Source organism: Camelus ferus, chromosome 7, assembly GCF_009834535.1.
Source record: "Camelus ferus isolate YT-003-E chromosome 7, BCGSAC_Cfer_1.0, whole genome shotgun sequence".
Taxonomy (NCBI): domain Eukaryota; kingdom Metazoa; phylum Chordata; class Mammalia; order Artiodactyla; family Camelidae; genus Camelus; species Camelus ferus.
Window position 1 is genome coordinate 25,693,422 of NC_045702.1, and position 14,455 is coordinate 25,707,876.

Below are 14,455 nucleotides of genomic sequence, written 5' to 3' on the forward strand. Positions count from 1 at the left end.
AACCTCTGCTCTCGGATTACAGCTGTCTCGTTCATTTTCGTTAATAATCCTTATTTTAATGTTCAGTTATCATTTGTAAGTGTAAGAATCCATGAAAGGAGCTACTTTTGATGTACGTGGTGTGCCAAAAGAGCTTTGGCAAGTCCAGACGCAGCTCAGAGCGGCAAAGACCCTTATTTGAATCTAAGCTGTTGGTGAATTAAAACCTGAGAAACTTGAGATGAGCGTGCCTAATTGCTTCAAGGAAACTCAACCAGAAAATGGATTGTAGCTTGTTGATCTTATTTCTTTGATAATTCAAAAGAATCTTCAAGAAATATGTGGACTTCTTACTTTGATTCTTGAAATGTGATCACGGAACACAATTGTCATTTGGCCCATGCCCAGAAATACACATCTTTGCATGAGGCACCTGGACATATGTGGCAGGTCTGGTAGAATCAGCTAATTAACAACACAGGCTTAAACAGGCACCTCATCTGGCAGTGGAGTTAGTTGCCTGATGGTGCTCAGCAGGATTGGGTAGTGCTTTTTATTTTTCTATCCTAATGGTCTGCTGCCCACCTAATTTTGCCTTATTGTCAGTCACTACTTACCGCAGCGTGGGGCCCTCCCAGGAGGCTAAATTATTATCAAAGGATTAGGGAGATGTAGCCTTGCAGCTCTGACATTTCTGATTACTTGTCTATGCCAGAACACTAATTAGCTGTGACTAATTAAGAAAAATGTTCCTGCCATAGAAAACCATTTAAAAGAACTGAGAAGTAGAAAAGCAGTTCAAAAGCTGAGCAGTGCTCAGATTTGCTGATGCTCTTTAGATTTCCACCAGAGCCTTAACTCACCTTCAATTGTGCTCAGAATTAAAAAAAAAAAAAGAAAGAAAAAAATCTCACATGCAAACTGATCTGAGGTTTTTGCTTGAATGGGGGAAAAAATGGTTGTTGATCACCTAAAATCTCTTAGCAATAGTAAAACCATCTCTGATGGGTGAAAGATTGCCGAAACTTGCATTTTCATCGAGAAATTTTTCTCAGTATCAAATGTGTAAAATGTGCATTTGCTTTGCTTCAGGCAAGCCAGTAACAAGGATTTGACAGTCGGGGAAGAAATTAGAATGTTCTCCCTACTGATTTTATCAAAGATAGTTGAAAAAGTTAGAAGCCACATGTTGAACGTTTCCAAAGTTATTTAGGATTGGTTCCATGTAGCTTTCACGTGTAAGATGGTCTGGAAACTCTGACTTCTCCGCGCAGAGCCTGGCTTTTCCTGGGTGACTTTGCACTCCTGCACTGCAGCTGGCTTCCTGTGACTTATTAATGGAAACACCCCACCCCTCCCCTCCTGAGACCAGCATCTCTTATCAGTTGACCAGTGTGATGTTTTCATAGGAATGACAGCCACCCTTCTCCTTCTCTTCAGCAGCAACTTCTGAAGCAAATGACACATGTCTTTAAGGCCATTTTCTGTGGTGGCTTTTTGAACTCCTCCTCTGTGGGGCACCCCCTCTGCAAACCTCCCCTGGCAGCCCCATCTCCATGGTCGGTACCATTCACACCAGTGACAACCAGAGTGCCACTACTGACTAAGTCCAACCAAAAAAAAAAAAAAAAAAATCCATGTAAAAAAGCGGCTATTGGGGTAAGTTAGCATCATTGTGGCCAAACCATGTGTTTACTGAATTCATTTAAAGGAAACTCTAAAAAAAGAACAATAATCGCAGGTACTTAGAAACACCTGAACTCCAGAGAGCCTTCAATTTCTCGATCTCAGCCCAGCCCTAGGTAGGAGACCATCTACAGTTTGCTCTCTTAATATGGGCAAAATGTTTTGTTTGAAATAAAGTGAGTTCTAACTCCTACCTCACCTAAATTCTTCATGCTGTTTTTTTAAACTCATTTCCCCTTTTCTCCTCAGTGGAGAACAAAAAGCAGGTAGCCAGCATCTCCAGGGAATAATCCTTCTGTATATGAAGGCTGTGATTAAGGGCCCTGTCATACTTGTCTACTGCAGGATAAATAATCCCCATTTGCTAACCTTCTCTTCATGAGCCCCTTTTCTAGCCCTTTAATCATCTTTGTGGCTGTCCTTTGAAACTTCTCAAAATGGTCTCGGTCATGCTTCGGGTTTAGAGTCAGGGGTAGGATGCAGTATTTGAATGTGGCTGGACAAGATCTTTTCAAGCTCTATTCCTGCTGATGCAGTCTAATGTTTAGCTTTCCCATGCTCTTGCTCTACTGATCCTTGTAAATTTGGTTCCGTGTACTCCCCACATTTCTTGTTGACTTTCCCCCTAGTTACTGCCTATAGTCTACACGTATAATGTGTATGTTTATTGATGTTCATTCAATTGATGTTTTGGATGCATGAGCTAGGAAACAAATCCAATTCATCATTCAATTAGGATGTGTAAGGAATGGTGGTGAATGCTGGGATTCAAAGGTTAGGCATTGGTTTTGTCCCACATAGTTGGGTATCTCTGTCACAATGACTTGGCAGGGTTCTAATTAAAATAGGAAATCAAAACCCCTCTTATTCGTCCAACCAGTATTTAATTTCTAGAGGCCACACATTGCTAGAGGCTGGGAATGCAATGTTAGAAAAAACGAAGTTCCTGCCCGAAGGGAGCTTGCATTCTGATGACCAAATGTGTCATTTGAAAAAGTTGTTAATTTCTACATGAAAACGTTTCTTGTTTCCATCTACTGAACAGACATGAATAGATGTCTTTTTAAATGGATGTACTATAGAGACCTAAAATTCGGTACCCTTTCAAAATAGATGATAGTGATGATCTCTGACATGTATTTATTTCTCTCTGTTTCAAGTAGATAATTGGAAACTTGCCAGAACTTAGGGCCAATGCCAGGGTTGTACCTGTCTCTTGTATGTTTGCAATATCAAGTACCACGACTGTGCAATCAGGGCACACTCTCCCTCTCTACCCTTCATGGGTTCTTGGCTCAAAAGCCAGGCTTAAACCAACTCCCAGGAGAGCTGTCGTGTTCCCTCAGACTCAAGTCAACAATGCCACAGCAGTGATGTTGTTCTGCCTTTTTTGAACACCTCTCTCCAAACCAGCCAGCACTGAAGGCACCCGGACGTGTCACTTAGTAGCATGTCGCAGGCAGCACTGCCAGCCGTACTCCAGATATGCCCCACAGCCCCAGACACCCCCCGGGGGTGAGTACCAAGACCCCTGAGCACATGCCGGAGAGGCAGCTCGCTGCTTGTGTGACAGACTCTGGAGGGCCGATCCAAGAGCTGAGCACGTCAACAGCTGAGCATGTGATGTTGCCTTAGTGTGTAATAGTCTATAGGTGGACACTCATATATGGACGTGGATATGGGGGTATGTTAGTTTATAGTACTTCCTCCTTTACTTAATTCATCACCCACGACAAAATTAGACTGTGACATTTTAAGTTCTACTTTAGTCCTGTGTTAAATTTCTTTAGCCAAATGCAGTTATTTACTTTTTGGCGATTTCTACAACTTTAACATCTGTTAAATTATTTTTCTACTAATGAAACATGTAATTCAAGCCAACAATTCATCTGGCTCTGATATTCTTTTATCCTTTTTCTATTGAAAAGCTGCCCTGCCACTATTAGATCTGTAACAGTTTATATTTCCAAATATTTAAAAGCATTCAGTGCTTCAACAAATATGTAATGCATGTTGTGTGCCAGATGTTCTGCTGAGAGCTGGAGAGATCAATGAAAGAAGATTCGGTTGCTGCCTTCTGGATACTCACAACACATTGAGGCAGACATTGTGCAGTATTTTTATAGACACCTGTCCAGAGTTCTAGGAACAGAAAATAAGGGAGCATCTGATTCTACCTAATAAGAGATAGTATTGGCTTCATAGCGAAATAACAATTGAACTGAGTCTTAAAGTGCAACGTGAATCCAGCCAGTGAACTGCACATGGGGGTAAAAGTCCAGACAGAGGGACTGGCATACCCCAAAACCATAGATACAGAGAAACCCAACAGCTCACAGATCAGCCAGTCATTCAGTTCGCTGAAGGTGGTTCCTGTGAGAGTCTACCATGAGTCAGGGATGGAAAGGTGGCTGTTTACTCCCATCCCTACAACAATCTCGAAAGGTAACTTCAGAATGATTGTTCCCCATTTTTTATAAGGAAACTGAAGCAGAAAGACTTGCTAATCGTTCATTCTCAGACCTAGGTTTTGTCTCAAACTTGTCCCATTCAATCGAAGTTGCAGGAGCCGAATTTCTTTTTTATCCAGGTCCTCCATTATTGATTTAAATGCAATACTGACCAAACTTTTGTACACAGTACTCAAAATGAGTCATTCAATAAGATGAACACGTCAAGTGCCCAAACAGACCATTCATAGACTATGTCTGTGCCCCAAACTGGTGCACATGCCATTATAACTGGGTTGACCACTGAGTTCAGCCAAACCACTGATTAGTCATTTCAGTCAAAAGATTACCCAAACCAGGATGCACCCCATCTTTTGTCATTAAGTAGGAGAGAAGGGAACAACTGATTCTCTGAAATTATCACTTTATAATCACTAGTCTTTTTAGCACCAGGAAAAGAGCCACAGAATAAACTCACAGAGGCACTTGCCTATTTGATGATAATGAACAATGAAGACAGTATTGATTTTAAGGCTCTTTGCGTAGTACAGGATAGGCTTTAATAATATTACTTTCAGGACATTTTGGAAGGAAGGAAATTTTGGATCCATGAAATAGTAATGGGTGAAGAAGAACTTTGTACAATCCCCAGTTTGTGGAACTTACCCTGTTATGTAACTCATTCTGTTTCATAATTGAAGAGGATTGAATGCACCTGGAAATATCTTTGTCATTATATTCATGCATTTTTTTTAAGAGAAAGCATGAAAAAAAAAGTATTGAACTTCAAGAATAGGAAAGATTTTTCAGCATTCGACGAGCATTTATCAGGTGCTTCCTATGCCAAACCTCCCATGTTAGCACTTTTTACATTTTCTCTTTCTTGACGGACATCATAGTGCTCGTGAACTCTCCTTTGCAGACTTCCTCATAAAGTTAAAAAATTAAAAATACACTGAATATGAGTTTATTGAACACAGAAGAAAAGAAGACATGAATCAAGTTCTTCTCTGTTCTGTGTTTGAAAATCAGAAAAAAGATGAAGAAAGCTGCACATATAGATCAAGTCCCCTTATGAATGAACCAAATATCTTTCCACATTGCATCGTTTTTTTGCAATGAAATAAACTATTTCTAGTGATCCTAAGCATCAGGGTGTGTGGCACTTTAAAACATCTTAAGAAGGGGGCCTGTGGGAAATGCATAGCACAAGAGCCATGTGCTTGGCTATCCTGACAGAGTGTGCGGTTATTCAAAGAATTTATTACGTTACATAATAACGTTATTGGATTTACAAATATCTTTGGAACTGTAGATTGCATTAACTTGCAAGAAAATGTGGTGGACTTCTTCGGAACAATGAGCATTTCCTGTATTACTTCACAGTCCTGTGCTTTTTGATGCCTATCAGGAACCACCGGAAATGATAGATTGTCTGCTACAAGCATCAAACTACTTCTTAAAAAGAATCAAGAGACTTCATTGATGGAACGGAATGTTTCATAGAAGGAAGTGGAAAAACCTACTAGTCATGAGCACAGACTCTGAAGCATAGAAACAAGATGAATCTTAATCCTGCCACTTATATAAACTTAAATAAGTAAATTGCTTAGTTAAAACCCAGTCTTCTACCGACTGTGAGCTCAGTGTCCATACAGAATGGATATAACAGCCACCTCATCAAGGTTGTTGTGAGAATCAAATGAAAGTTTGACTGAAGCTCTTAAACTTCCCATGGGGGATTTTAAAAATCAGATGCCTTTATAATCAGATTATTATTATATAATATAATGCATATAATATATTGACATATTGCTGTGTTTTTTCATAAAATAATAGCTGTACTTGACAGTTCTTTATAAATTCCATTTATTCCTCATTACACTTTATTGTTTTCATTTTTATAATATGAACTTCATTAAAAGGCCAAAATGAATAAATTGAAAGCAAAATAACAGGTGATGGAAACTTCTGGGATCCCCAACTTGCATATTTGGACGAATAAAGCTATATTTAAGCAGCATTTAAAAGGGCAATTTGGCTTTTCCCTTCAGTTTATTTTGAGGAGAATCACAAGCTATATTTTTTCTAACCATGCACTTTCCTTTAACGGTCAAATCTAATCTCATAGTATTTCTGGAGAGAATAAGAAGCTTATTTTAAACCTAGATTCATATAATCTATCATTCATATTACAGATGAGAAAACTGAGCCACAGAGAAAGCAAACGACAGACTCACTCAAGCAAACAGTAGCATCGCAGGGCCTGGCACTCCCGCCCTCCCAGCTTCTGTGCTGATGGTCTTGTCTGGTGTGTTCACGGCCAGCCCTCAGCTGCCGTGTCCGGATGCAGGTCTCTGTCTCCCTCCTCCTGCACATCTCTGGGTCTGGCTGGTTGATAGGTGTAGGTTGGGTTGAATACTTCCTGTATTTTTAACCATGATAGACTGGTTTCAGTTTTCCTTATATATAGCCCTTAATCCTATTCTAAGCCAACAAAAAATTCGCACTTAAACCTTTCAACATGCTTGTGTTTTGAGGGTCTATACCGTGGAACCAAATATAATCGTTTCATTTCAGTGGGATGCCTTGAGTAGAGGGGGCAATGTTGGCATTACATCAAATTTATCATTAGTATAAAATTTGCCTTTTAGTGTTTAAAACTGGGAAGTGAATGACCACAAATTGAGTTACATTAAGTAGATGCACTGTTGATCAAAAAAGCACTCAAGGCATAAAGAAGCACTTATATTTACTTTTTAATGTACTGGTGAAACTGCAGGGCATTGACGTTTCTATATATTTTGTTGCCCTCTAAAGCCACAAAATGACCCTAAAGGATGCTTTCTGTTTATGAAACTTATCAAAACTCCTCAGCTTTGCAAAACTATTATTTGTTCTTTTATTCAATTTTATTAACATTTAAAAGGTATGTATTTCCTAAGATAAGGTTTTCTAGGTGATATCCCATTTCAGCACAGTGGCAACTCTGGTGAAACAGACAGCTTCTCTTGAAATAAATGAAGAAATGCATACACACTGTGGTAATTTAGCCATTCCGTATGCGAGTCCATTGAAAAGCATTGGGTTGTTGGTTTTTTTTCCTGTTGTTCACCTATGGTGACGAGCTTAGCTGGAGAAGAATGAAAATATATCAGCTAGTTGTACCAATTCATGATCAATAAAAAGCCAAACACTTAAGCAGAAAATAGATCACAGATTTGTTCCCCAGCAAAGCAGCTATTTTTGCCTCGCCATCATCATCAGAAGCCGCATTCTGACAGAAATCATTTGCTTGGAGCCGCCATGGTACATGAACCCTATGCGGTCCTGTGATTCAGATTTAGGAATATCAGCGGCAGAGGGTCTAAAGGCATTGTGCATTAGTATGTATTGAGACCTCATTCCAGGTGGCAAGCAGCTGGACTTTTCTTAAAAATAAAACTTCCAAAATAAATGCAAAGTGCTTGTTTCCAGGCAAGAAGTGTTATATTTAATTGAGCCCTCCTCGAAATGTGATAAATTAGGCAGGAAAGGGAGCTGTGCATATTTAATATATTTGTTTTGTATTTCCACTAGTCAAGAGAATAATGAAATTCCTTAACTCCTTCTCTTTAACTTGCATGAAGAAAGCACGGTATGTTGCTAAATCTCTTTTCACCAGCACTGCCGAGAAACAACTTTAATCCTTGTTAGAAAATTGCCGAGTCTGGGGCTGACAAAGAGCTCATGCTTGTTCCATTGTTAGTGCTCCCCGGCCCCGAGAGCAGGGCCCTTTACAGCTGCGTGGATCCCGCCCGGCTCAGCTGCACTATTTAGGAGAGGAGGTTTGTCAATTTCTATTGACAATGGAGAGAGTTTTTCAGGGCCTGTAGCAGTCCTGACACAGTTGGGGATCAATGCCAGCCATTCAGACTGCACCCTCTTTCATTGCTTTGGTTTGTTAATTCAAGACTAAAGGTCCACTGAGGGGGTTCAGGGTGTTTAAGAAAGCTGATGAACTGTTTAAGAAAGCTGATGAACTGCAAGCGTTTATAGCCCTGGTGTGGCAATTTCCATAGTCAGTGGCAACTCCTGGCACTGAGGGAGCTGTGTCCTTGTTGACCCCCTTGTTATTAAAAATGCACAAGCGCTGCGCTTCTCAATATTTCAACACTCTTTCATTGTCAATACCACCTTCTGAGCCCTTCAGCTTGTTGCTTGCTCTAAAGATCTTCTTAGATTGGGTTTGAAAACTTCACCTTAAACACTAGATTAGACTGATGTTCTGTTTTCCGTGCTCCTGTTGATTTGTTGAACCTTCCCAGGGCTGGAAAGCAAGTAGCAGCTTGATGGGGAGACGGGCCGCTAATATGATTTACCAGTCTACAGTCATGCACAATAAGTGTGAATAAATACAGGGGTCTCACAGAGTCAGCCCTAGCCTTTCCTTTTCTTTTATTTTTGCTTTAAAAGAGATATCTCAAGAAAATGAAGGGAGTAATGCATGCCCTTACAGGAGTTGAATGAACCACAAAAAGAAAAAAAAAAAAAAACGTATTTTTTTGTTAAAGTGGTAGGCTGCTGGCCTGGCCTGGATTGATGGAGAAAAAAACGTAGAATATACACTTACTGCTTTATTCCTAAGTAGACCTGGCAGAGAATAAAGCGGTAATGCCAAACTCGTGACTCCAGCGCAGGGCCCCACCGCCCCTTGCTTGTTGTCCCCTGAAGGGAAAAGTGAATAGTCAACCAAGTTGCTTTATAAAATTAACTTCTCCAAAATGAAAGGACATTTTCTAACCGTCACCCTTTACTGCACATTCTCCCTTTTCACATGTCTTTTTTTTTTTTTTTCCTCTATCTTGGGGGGTTGGTTTTGGTTCGGTCACGGGCAGGGGAATGACACTAACTTACCTTTGACTTTTTTCTCAAGATGAAAAAAAATAGGACCTATCGTCCTCCACCCAAAAGAGGAACATATCCATTCTGGCACCAGAAATAGGAAAATGCTAGTGATTTCTGTTTGATGGTTTTGTCTGTTTGGGGGTGGTGTGTGTGTGTGTGACCATCATATACAAGAAAGAAGCAGTCCTAGTGAGGTTTTTTGGTTTGTTAGCTTGTTCTTCGTAGCAACATAAGCTCTGAGCTGAGCTACTGATTTCTCTTAATCATTGGCTTGATTTAGCTGAAATTCTTCAAAATGCTTTGACTTAATAATGCAAAAAATATGCATTATTAGCAGATGGAATACGCTTTCTTATAAAATGTTCCTTATAGAATAGTAGTTTGCCTTTAAAGAAAGATGATGATTAAGTAGCTTGAGCATTTTATTAACAATAGTTCTTTTTGTCTCTGTTTTTATAGTTAACTTTAGATCATTTTATTCCCAAATTATTTTCCTTTAAAATTACAATTTTAGCGTTGTGCTGAAGAAGTTATATTCATGAGAAATGTCTGTGTTATGTTAGATGTCCTTTCAATTATCACTTAATCATAAGTATCATTTATATGTAATGGGAAAATGAAGTTACATTAATTTTAAATTATGTAAGGATTTTATAAGAACATGAGATGCATGTGGAGTGATTTTAAGAAAGCATTTTCATTTACCTCAAATTCATACAACTTACCATTTATATAGTAATTTTACAGCCTAACAGCCAGATTGACTTGTATGTTATAAATTTTGTACAATATATCATATTTTGTGCCCCCCCAACTAAAAAAAATATTATCCCTTGACGAAGGACTGTAATTTAAGAGTCATAACCATCAAGACTGCATCTTTAGCTTTCAGATTACCTGGAGATTGGGGCTGGGGTGACGGTGTTAATTCAGTATACTCATGTTCCGTATCACCAATATCTGTGAATGTTTATCTGCATTAAAATAGAACTCAAGAAGTTGCAGCTATAAGTAATTTGAAATAAGGAAATAGGGAGTTTAAGTATCAGAAATTAATCTATTATGATTTAATATGTCAGCCGAAGTGCTGAGTTTATCATCAGTTTACTTTTTAAGAATTTGAGTGTCCAATGTAGAAAACTTGTTTCTGATACTTTTACATGCCGTAAAAATTAAGAAAGTAATCATTAGGAAAGAGCAAAATTGGGAATATGAATAACTTTTTTTAATCATAACCTATCTCATATTTTAAAAACTTTTGCAATATTCATTTGTCCATTTGAGATCCCAGTATTCAGTAAATCAGTTACTCATTTTAACTAGCTTATCACATGAGTGCATATATGACCAGTATACTAACAAATTAATAGAAATGTGATGAAATGTTAAACTAATTCATTTTTAATTTATGCTTAAAATACCATTCCTTGTACTAGATTTTATTAGAACACTGTTAGTAAATACAAGTCCAGGTGAATTTCAGACTTACTTGCATCACTTAAGGTTTCTTTTAGAAATTTGAATTTACTGCTTGATTATGAAAGAAAAATATTTTTAAGATTTTTTCTTTTGTGTTTGAGTACCTAAGAACATACGCACACACACGTGGGATCTGTAGTGTCAGTGTGTTTGTGTGTACAGGCAAGGCACAAAATCACTTCTCTTTCAAAAACTCTTTTGTCGCTGAATGGACGTTGATATTTCTCACAGTTTTCTGAGTGAGTAGCATTATTTTCTTACAGTATTACCTACTAAATTCAGTACTTAACTGAATCCCTGAAAATGTCATCACTAATGGCCAGTTGCCTTTTTTTGAAAATAGGAATAAAATTTCTTCTTTTTTTTTTTTACTTTACTCACAGGCATTACATAGGAGCAAGAAATCACATTAAAGAATGTCAGCTTTCCCCTCAATTGAGTTGTAATAAACAGAGAGAAATTATGAACCCTCCAAAAATACTCGCAAAATGAAGCAGATTGTTTTATTTTATAAGTTGGTCAGCTGACATCTGTTTTGTGATTTTTATAAGACACAAGAATTCCATCCTGATACTGTCCCTTCCTAAGATCTGAAATCTTCATTTTAGGAGGTTTTAGACCATCTTGGCAAATACTTAACAACTGATGGTAGATAAAGGTGTGACTGAGGATTCCAGTGGAGCTGTGGATGTTTTTTTGCTGTCCCTCTTTTAAAATGCTATTTCTAGTCATTGCCTAAAGGCAGAACGCATCTATTCTGATTTTTACATAACCTCCAGGCTCATAGGAAATTTCCCTTTGAAAATAATTCACCTGTTTTTTCCTGCTGCTTGGCAGTCCATTCAGTCCCCTAACGTGTCTTTAGTGCCCATTGTTACCTACAAATTACGAAGCAGGCCGCTAGGCTGCAAGTGCAAAAACACCGTTCCCCATGAATATGTTACAGCTGAAAGACTGTAATGTTAATGCATGTAAAGAACAGCCTAGGTCAACGCAGCAGATTTCCTAGCAAAACATGCAATTCTGTTAACAGGAAATTATAGCATTGTTGACTTCAAGTGCTGATCTGTGGTCATTTCAGAGTGTTTCATTACCCCCTCATTACCGAATCTATTAAATGAGTGCTACAGAGGCTGTTTCTTTTTTGTTCTCCGCCCCTCTGCCCCCATCCCTCTTTCCAGCAATGGTACAGCAGTTCCATGAAAGTCATTTGCGTGTGGTTGGCTGATAGATTAGACCTTCAGCTTCATATTTACCAACTGAAGACGCTCATCAAGATTGTGAAGGTAAACAGAATGTGTTTAGATGTGAATTGCCCACCAAGCTATAAAGAATGGTGGCAGGATATTGACATAGGAGAACATCATATTTCATATAACTGAGTGGATGTAAGGACTTTAAAAACACCACTTTCAGCAATGCTGTTTATTTTATTTTCAGGTAGATTACTAAATAGATATAAATGTATCTTTTTTGCACTAATAAATAAAAAGTATTTTGTTATGAAGTAATCACGTTTTAAGATAATATATGTAGTCTCCAGCACATTTACCTCAATGTAGTAGGTCCACAAAAATTTCATTTTCTTAAGTATGGAAATGTTTCCTCCTAACATATTTCCTTCATATTTATTAGGATCAGAGGTCATTATGAGGGCTTTTGAATTATGTTTGCCCCTAAGATAAGGAGAGTGTCCATTATTTCATTATATCCTGACTCGGAAGTGAAGTATCATCACTGCCTGAATTCTTTTGGATGCATGCCCCTTCTTATATGTGAGAGATGATCAGTCTGAGTGTTGAGGGTCATTCAAAACCACTGATCAACATTGTGTCAGTTCAACGAGGCCATTTTGACTTCTGCTTTTCAAGAGAAAAGGTGATCACGTACATGTTATATTTAGTGAGTGGGGCTTTACAGTAATATATTATTCAACATGATTTTTCACACCTTGTAAATTCTAGTAGAAGCACAACGTTTACCACAAGTATAACTTTTTCTTAAAATTGAGGCAAATTCTACATTATGGCTAAAACTCTATGCTATTGAGAATCAGCTGAGACTTTAAATAAGTGACCTTTACTTCCATTTTAGCACCATTTATCAAATGGTATTTTTATACCATTTATATATTTATATACGTGTGTCTATGTATGTGTATGTGTATATATGCACATACATATGTGTGTGTATTTATGTGTATGTATGTGTGTATATGTACACATACAGTGGTGCTCACGGTGTCATTCCTGATCTAACATGATCAGCATCACCTGGGAACTCATTAGATATGCAAATTCTTGGGCACCACCCCAGGTCTACTAAATCAGCTCCTCTGAGAGTGGGACCCATCCATCTGTCTGTGAACAAGCCCTCCCGATGATTCTAATAGATGATAAAGTTTGAGAAGAACCACTCTGTCACATAATTAAAAGCTTTATCCACTTTAAAGTATTTTCCATCCTTCTCTTGGTTCTTGCAGTCTCGTAGAATACAAATGCACTTGTGCCATAGACACACAGGTTGTCACAGATTAGAAAGACTCGCCAAGAGGAAAGCTCTGTTCTAAAGTCAGAAACTGGCAAATCTGTTGGAACATAGAACCAGACCTACAATGTCACAGTGCTAGCAATCATGACCAGTCATAAATAACAAGTAAAATTATAGCCACCCACTGATTTTAATACTATTAAACACATTACATTTCAATCGGCAGAATACCTTTGATCTAGAACGCTTTTTACCAGATGTTATTTACTTTACAAAGAAACTGAAAGCACACTATGATATGTTCGTGTTTGCTTTAGTTTTTCCATTGTTCCTTTCTTGCCTCTGTAAATGTGACTTGGAGAGCCTTCAAGTGAAGTTTGTTTTTCATAAAAGAGAATCAGGATAACCTGTGTTTACCTTCTACCTATATGTGCATGTTAAGATTGCAGTCTGTACTGTGACTAATCTTGGGATTATCTGGTTACCCTTAAGATCAGCTGTATTTCCAACTAATGTCTACTGTGTTCAAGACGTCAGAAATTAAATATTCAGCTGATCAGTATTCGCTGATGGGTTAGTAAGCTCTTTACTTTTTTAGAATAAGAATATCCATTTTTGATTAGCCCATCATTTGTTTCCTTAAAGTTACTCCTTTTCTTGTCGTCACATAATCACAGCAGTTACAGTTTAAGCCTCAGTGAATATTTTAGCAGAAAAAATGATTAATTACTTTATTAATTATAGGGTGACATTTCCATTGTATTCTAAGCCAATCAGTTTATCTTATTTTATATATTCTTCATTATTGCTACCAATAGTCAAGACTGAGAAATATGAAATTAAAGTTCATGAATATGTTTGAATTTCCCTGTTTCGTTTTTCACAAGCAGGTCCCCAGACTCAGCCAGTGCTTTCTTGGTCTGATACATTTAATCAAGTCATAGGGCTTTATTTAATAATTAAAAATGATTATTTTCACAATGAAAATTAGGATGAGTTAATAATTTAATATTCTAATTGTTTTATATACTTTGAATATAAGCAGACTGTAACTGATTTCATACATAGAGTCATCATTCTTCAGAGCTTATATGCTTATGTTTATAATGTGCATTTTCCAGTGAATTTAAGCAGTTGTTAAACATCACATGTCTGGGGTTGTGCAGGCCCCTGAGTGGGCTTTCCTTCCATCCACATCACTTAGACTAGGCCTGCATGTCACCTCAGAGTATTGCATTCCACCTGGGAGCCAAGCTACCGGACTCTGGCAACTGGTCCTTACCATCCCAAGCATTGTTGTTCTTCTGTGCCATGGAGACCCAGCTGTGTATGACAGACCGCGCTCCTTCACAAAGACACTTAGACACTGATTGGTTCATTCATGTTGCCACTAACAAAAAACAAATCACGGTGAGATTGTCACAAAAGATTTGAGACTAAGAAATGGTTTGTAAAGTTTTAACATCAGGCTGATTTACTTGGGG

General features: G+C 38.0%; 1 protein-coding gene across 12 annotated transcripts in view; it reads left to right on the plus strand.

Annotated features, from left to right (window-relative positions):
• The window catches only part of CADPS2 (calcium dependent secretion activator 2), a 449,544-nt gene that overhangs the window by 431,644 nt on the left and 3,445 nt on the right, over positions 1–14,455 (plus strand). For all 12 annotated transcript variants that reach the window (XM_014558520.2, XM_032483595.1, XM_032483594.1 and 9 more), the window contains one exon: positions 11,663–11,767. In XM_014558520.2, coding sequence (XP_014414006.2) covers positions 11,663–11,767 — 105 coding nt within the window. The remainder of the gene's footprint in view (positions 1–11,662; positions 11,768–14,455) is intronic.